At 39.2% G+C, this 7,108-nt stretch overlaps 1 protein-coding gene across 1 annotated transcript in view; it reads left to right on the top strand.

Moving 5' to 3' along the window:
- The first annotated feature begins 2,317 nt into the window (after positions 1-2,317).
- Positions 2,318-7,108, top strand: part of LOC112254712 (ras-related protein Rab-31) — a 13,170-nt gene continuing 8,379 nt past the window's right edge. The window contains exons 1-2 of the mRNA XM_024427495.2: positions 2,318-2,589; positions 6,793-6,872. Coding sequence (XP_024283263.1) covers positions 2,554-2,589; positions 6,793-6,872 — 116 coding nt within the window. The 5' untranslated portion in view covers positions 2,318-2,553. The remainder of the gene's footprint in view (positions 2,590-6,792; positions 6,873-7,108) is intronic.

Below are 7,108 nucleotides of genomic sequence, written 5' to 3'. Positions count from 1 at the left end.
GACCAGCTAGATCTACTGTCTCTATTATATTATGACAGACCAGCTAGATCTACTGCCTCTATTATAATATGAGAGACCAGCTAGATCTACTGTCTCTATTGTATTATGACAAACCAGCTGGATCTACTATCTCTATTATAATTTGACAAACCAGCTAGATCTACTGTCTCTATTATATTATGACAGACCAGCTAGATCTAATGCCTCTTTTAGATTATGGCAGACCAGCTTCATCCTACTGTCTCTATTATATTATAACAGTGTTTTACTCTGCTAGCCAGCACCTCTCCTTAACAGGTGTTCTACTCCGCTAGCCAGCACCTCTCCTAAACAGGTGTTCTACTCTGCTAGCCAGCACCTCTCCTAAATAGGTGTTCTACTCTGCTAGCCAACACCTCTCGTAAACAGGTGTTCTACTCTGCTAGCCAGCACCTTTCCTAAACAGGTGTTCTACTCCGCTAGGCAGCACCTTTCCTAAACAGGTGTTCTACTCCGCTAGCCAGCACCTCTCCTAAACAGGTGTTCTACTCTGCTAGCCAGCACCTTTCCTAAACAGGTGTTCCACTCTCCTAAACAGGTGTTCTACTCTCCTAAACAGGTGTTCTAAACAGGTGTTCTACTCTCCTAAACAGGTGTTCTACTCTCCTAAACAGGTGTTCTAAACAGGTGTTCTACTCTCCTAAACAGTTGTTCTACTCCACTAGCCAGCACCTCTCCTAAACAGGTGTTCCACTCTGCTAGCCAGCACCTCTCCTAAACAGGTGTTCTACTCTGCTAGCCAGCACCTCTCCTAAACAGGTGTTCTACTCTACTAGCCAGCACCTCTCCTAACAGGTGTTCTACTCTGCTAGCCAACACCTCTCCTAAACAGATGTTCTACTCTGTTAGCCAACACCTCTCCTAAACAGGTGTACATTATTGTAAAATTTTTGTTAAAGTACTGTATTTTCAGCTCTTATGATGTTTTTTTTGCGCTTTTATAAAGATAAAATGTATAAGTAACGATGTGAATTAAACCAAAAGAATATTCTAATATTCTTGCCAGCAGCATACCACCCTGTATACCACTGCTGGCTTGCTTCTGAAGCTAAGCAGGGTTGGTCCTGGTCAGTTCCTGTCTGGGAGACCAGATGCTGCTGGAAGTGGTGTTGGAGGGCCAGTAGGAGGCACTCTTTCCTCTGGTCTAAAAATATATATACCAATGCCCCAGGGCAGTGATTGGGGAGACTGCCCTGTGTAGGGTGCCATCTTTCGGATGGGACGTTAAACGGGTGTCCTGACTCTCTGAGCTCATTAAAGATCCCATGGCACTTATAGTAAGAGTAGAGGTGTTAACCCCTGGTGTCCTGGCTAAATTCTCAATCTGGCCCTCAAACCATCATGGTCACCTAATAATCCCCAGTTTACAATTGGCTCATTCATCCCCTCCTCTCCCCTGTAACTATTCCCCAGGTCGTTGCTGTAAATAAGAATGTGTTCTCAGTCAATTTACCTGGTAAAATAACAGATAAATAAGAAATAAATAGTGTGACAGCGTTCTATTCTACAGCATTGAAACACATGAGCAAAACTGTTAGGATTTGAAATGAGACTTAGAAATGTTTTTGTTAATTAATGAATGTGCCACTATTTAAATGGATCTGCTGTATAACTGGTTTAATCCTCAACATGAGATTATTTTCATATTGTAAAAAAAAAAAAAAAAAAAAAAGGCTTCCTGTGATGACTGTGAAAAACAAACTGTCAAACTGAATAATATTGTTTCCTTATTTGGTCGTCTCTTAACAAATACAAATAAAAATCTCCCACAAATATGGTATCTTCTCAAACAATCAATCAATCAAAATGTATTTCCATCTCTTTTATGTATCAGTGATATACAGAGCTTGACCTTGAGTCGCAATTAGCAAGTTGGCATCATCATAAGGCAAATGTTTCCATTATAATCTCCACTGCTTGTCCTCTACTGAGTTGAAAGTTAATAAATTATGTATTATCTTGTACTATACTTTCTTTCTGTCCCATCCGGGTCTTTTTTTTTCCCCAGTCAGTTTCTCTCTTCCTCTTTGAACATAAAAGTAACAGAAGGGGTGACGGCCGTCACGTGACAGTGAGCGTTTCGGGTTGCTCCAACTGTTTTCCGTTATGTTTCGGGACGATGGTCATCGTGGTGCGTTCAAGACAACTGGGAACTCGGGGAGTGGCGAACAAACGAGGTCAAATTATGACGTCGGTGATCTTCAAGTCGAAAAAGTCGAAGCTCTAGAAAAGATCCCCGAGCTTCCGAGTTGGATGACAGTTCAAAACGATTTTTTTTCTCCCAGTCGGAGATACCCCCCCGAGTTCCCAGTTGTCTTGAACGCACTGAAGTCGGAAGTCTGAGATTTCCGAGTTCCAAATTCCTAGTTGTTATGAACGCGGCATTAGTCTTGTCTAGGGGCTGGGTTTCTGTATTTTATCTAAAGAACAAATCCGTTGAACGCAAATATGGAGAGATAAAGACATTGAAAAGAAACGGAAGAAGTATGCCTATATTACCATAAGATTTTTAAAATGGCAATACGGGAACTAAAAGTGTGTCTTCTTGGGGTAAGTGAAATAAGTTATTGTTTGGCGATTGTCTTTGGAAATTCTTTGTCTGCGGTCCGTCTGAATATTTTTAGACTGAGAACGCGGCCGTTTGAAATCTTTTCTGTCTGGTATAATTTGACATCGCATAAGAACCGTTCCGTTTCTATCTTATTATCTTATCGAAGAACCGTTGCACAGTGAGAGACATTTACTTTAGGAAAAGATGTAGAGGCGAAGCCACATAAACCTAATCATAAACTTTCCCCGGCCAGTTATAGACCTGTACAATCCCGTGTGTAATCTGTCAACTTTGTGTTGTTGTTTATTATACTGCTGCATGGTTTGTGTTGTTGTCCTTGTCAATTGAGTGATTTCCCTTACCTTGCATTTTTTTTTTTTTTTTTTTTTGCAATGGCTTTTCTGACTGTTAAATAGCAGCCATTACGTCACCATCCGGCTGGAGTTGTTACAAGAAGCCTGACCATTAGATTCTACATGACACCGCTGAGAAGACAGCAAGAATTAGACCGTGACCTCGGCGATTTATTTCAAAATAATAGTCCCGCAATGAAGATGGTAAAAAAAATCATGCAAATGATCGAAATATGTAAACATTTAATTAGGAAATGTTTGCAGACGTAACAATATTAAATATTTAACCATATTAAGAAAGCCAAATCGTTAATAGCAGAATTAATATTATAGCATTGGGTCTCGAACCCTCGACCTTCAAGCCCGAGGTCCGGCGCGCTATCGACTGTGCCGCAAAATCATGCTTGTTCGGCAGAATCGATTTCTGCATTTATAAACCCAGGGTTGTTACAATACTGTTAACAACATTAAAGGGTAATGATTACTAGATAGTTATCATGGCAACAGCAGTAATTCAAATATCAAAACAAAATAGTTGATAATAACAATAACAATATTAATAATTATATTCTTATTATAATTATAATAATACTCTTTGGAAAACACATTTAAATCCCATTGTTACTTAGCCCATTCATATTGCACAATGTTCAGTAGATTTGTTCAAAAAAACTATTTAAAAAAACAATTGTGTGTCCAATTAGCTTGAATGCAGTATGTTTTTCATATTGGACGTACATATTGCACCGTACACAATTTCCTGTACATTGTGTCGCTGTAAAAGGTGGGTCCGTTTTTACTCAGGAGCACTTCTACTTTGCAAGGACATGATTGCTATTATTTGTGGCCCTTTCAAGAGTTTTACAGTCTATTGACGCGCCCATGCGTCAATTTAAGTAACATAGTAAAAATAAAAAATAATCTCAACAAATTCTGCCAGTTTCAAGTCGAGATATCTGGCTTTTTGGATGGGCTGTATCTCAATCCATCGCATCCGCCTCGCGGCCTTTCCGCATCTGAGGTGGAAGGTGGCCAAGCTACAGCGGTGTTTGATTGGTCTTCTCATGAAAACGTCTGTAGCGCCCGAATGGGTTTTAGCCAACAAAACGAATATGATCCCACTGTGGAAAAGGGGGAGACACTTACGAACACGATGGTGACTTGTCTGAAGGTACAAATGAATAGAAGTATGGAGGTCGTTTTACGCCACCAAAAATATGTGTCCAAAAAAACTCTATTATTTTCTGAGGTATGGAAAAGACACTTCAAAACCTTATTCCTTATGATTTGTACGGAACAAAAATATTAACTCAACATGTAAAGTGTTGGTCCCATGTTTCATGAGCTGAAATAAAAGATCACAGAATTTTTCCATAAGCACAAAAAGCTTATTTCTCTCGAATTTTGTGCACAAATTTGTTTACATCCCTGTTAGTGAGCATTTCTCCTTTGCCAAGATAATCCATCCACCTGACAGGTGTGACATATCAATATGCTGATTAAACAGCATGCTCATTACACAGGTGCACCTTTTGCTGGGGACAATAAAAGACCACTCTAAAATGTGCAGCTTTGTATAACACAATGCCACAGATGTTATGAGGGAGTGTGCAATTGACATGCTGACGAAAGGAATGTCCACCAGAGGTGTTGCCAGAGAATTTAAGGTTAATTTCTCTACCATAAGCCACCTCCCAACATTTTTTTTTAAAGAATTTGGAAGTACTTCCAATTGGCTTCACAACCGCAGCCCACATGTAACCACGCCAACCCAGTCCCTCCACATCCGGGTACAATACCTGCGGGATCGTCTGAGACCGGCCACCCGGACAGCTGGTGAAACTGAGGAGTATTTCTGTCTGTAACAAAGCCCTCTTGTGGGGAAACACTCAGTCTGATTGGCTGGGCCTGGCTCCTGGCTCCTGCACAGTCATGTGAAATCCATGGATTAGGGCCTAATATTTGATCAAATAATACAAAAAATGTTGATACCTAAAGGGGTCTTAAAATTGTAAATCAAATAGCTAAATGATCCATGGTATGACAGACCATTAAGACACATACAGCGAATACAATGGGTGTAAACTTTACAGTGAAATGCTCGCTTACGAGCCTTTTCATAACGATGCAGAGTAAAATAAATTATAATATACAGTGGAGCTATATACAGGGAGGACCAGTACCAGATCAATGTTTTAGGTTATTGTCCTGCTGAAAGTTGAATTCATCTGCCAGTGCCTGATGGAAAGCAGACTGAACTAGGTTTTCCTCTATCATTTTGCCTGCGCTTTGCTCCATTCCATTTCTTTTTTATCTTGAAAATCTCCCCAGTACTTAACAATTACAAGCATACCCATAACATGATGCAGCCACCACTGCGTTTGAAAATATGGAGATATGTACTCGTGTTGTATTGTATTTGCCCCAAACATAACACTTTGTATTCAGGACAAAAAGCTAATTGCTTTGCCACATTTTTTTGTAGTATTACTTTAGTGTCTTGTTGCAAACAGGATGCGTGGTTTGGAATATTTTTCTTCTGTACAGGCTTCCTTCTTAACACTGTCAATTAGGTTAGTATTGTAGAGTAATAACTGTTGATCCATCCTCTGTTTTCTCCTACCACAGCCATTAAATGCTGTAGCTGTTTTAAAGTTGGTATCATTGTGAAATCTCTGAGTGGTTTCCTTCCTCTCCGGCTACTGAGTTAGGAAGGACACCATTATATTTGTAGTGACTGGGTGTATTGATCCACCCATTGGAAACCCTCCCTGGTCTTTGTGGTTGAATCTGTGTTTGAAATTCATTGCTCGACTGAGGGACCTTACCGATACAGTAATTGTAATGTGTGGGGTACAGAGATGAGGTAGTCATTCAAAAATCATGTTAAACACTATTATTGTACACAGAGTGAGTCCATGCAACTTATTACATGACATGTTAAGCACATTTTCACTCCTGAGCTAATTTAAGCTTTCCATAACAAAGAGGTTGAATACTTATTGACACAAGACATTTCAGATTTTCATTTTTTATTCATTTGTAAAACTTTCTAAAAACATAATTCCATTTATTATTGTGATGTCATTATGGGGTTATTGTGATGTCATTATGGGTTATTGTGATGTCATTATGAGGTATTGTGTTTAGGCCGGTGAATATTCAGACTGGAACAACATAATGTGGAAAACAAGTCAAGGGGTTTGAATCCTTTCTGAAGGCTCTGTATGTTTAATAGGACAAAGCGTCCTGCATTTAAGCTGCCTGGCCACTCTCTTTAAGGGCCGCAGAATGAGCAGCAACGCTGCTGGGGGTTTCAACTTTGTGGAAACTAGAAGTGTTCCTGAGTAGAATGGACCCCAACCTTTTTACTGCAACACAACGAACAGGCAATTATAAACAGTTGAATAAATTATAGGAGTACACAAAAAATACATTGTTGACCATTTAGGCTTGAAAGATATAATAAATATATCACATAATATCTTTTAATTATTCTTTGTATGATAATTAGTATAAAATATATAGATAATTGTGTACATTTCCCATCATTTTTGCCCTAATTAGTCATTGACAATGTATACAGTACAGACTCTTATTCTGAAGGATTCCAAAAATCTGTGACCAGGAAGTGCTTAGTTATTCTTGACTGCTTCACAATGGTCTACATGACGACACCAACAAAACATTGTGTCCTTGGTTTGCGAAACAAGCAACACAGGCTACTAGGATGCTTTTGGCAATAACATACTGTATCTTCTCAAGCATTTTTCTAATCTATTTTTTGTCTTTTGTAGACAGACAGAGCAACCCCTACATTGCATTTCACCAACTTCATTCTTTTTGCAGGATACTGGAGTGGGCAAGTCTAGTATTGTATGTCGTTTTGTACAAGACCATTTCGACCACAACATTAGTCCAACTATAGGGTAAGTTGTCAGAGCATTAATACCTTCTTCTACGCAATAGGTAGCAACAGGACAGCTTTCAGCCTGTCCTGTTGTGGACACCTTTTCAGGAATCTCAATTTAATTGCACTAAAATCGAAAATAAGACTCCAACCCAAGTTCTCTGTTTTCCTTGTCCAAGGAGGAAAATGAGATTAGTAAAATATGTGTTGGGATGATTTTGCTGGAAATAAGGGCTTTATATCCAAAGACCATTT

The sequence above is a fragment of the Oncorhynchus tshawytscha genome, linkage group LG28 (genome assembly GCF_018296145.1).
Source record: "Oncorhynchus tshawytscha isolate Ot180627B linkage group LG28, Otsh_v2.0, whole genome shotgun sequence".
Taxonomy (NCBI): Eukaryota; Metazoa; Chordata; class Actinopteri; order Salmoniformes; family Salmonidae; genus Oncorhynchus; species Oncorhynchus tshawytscha.
Note: the sequence above shows the minus strand (reverse complement) of the source record. Positions and strands in the feature narration are given on the sequence as shown.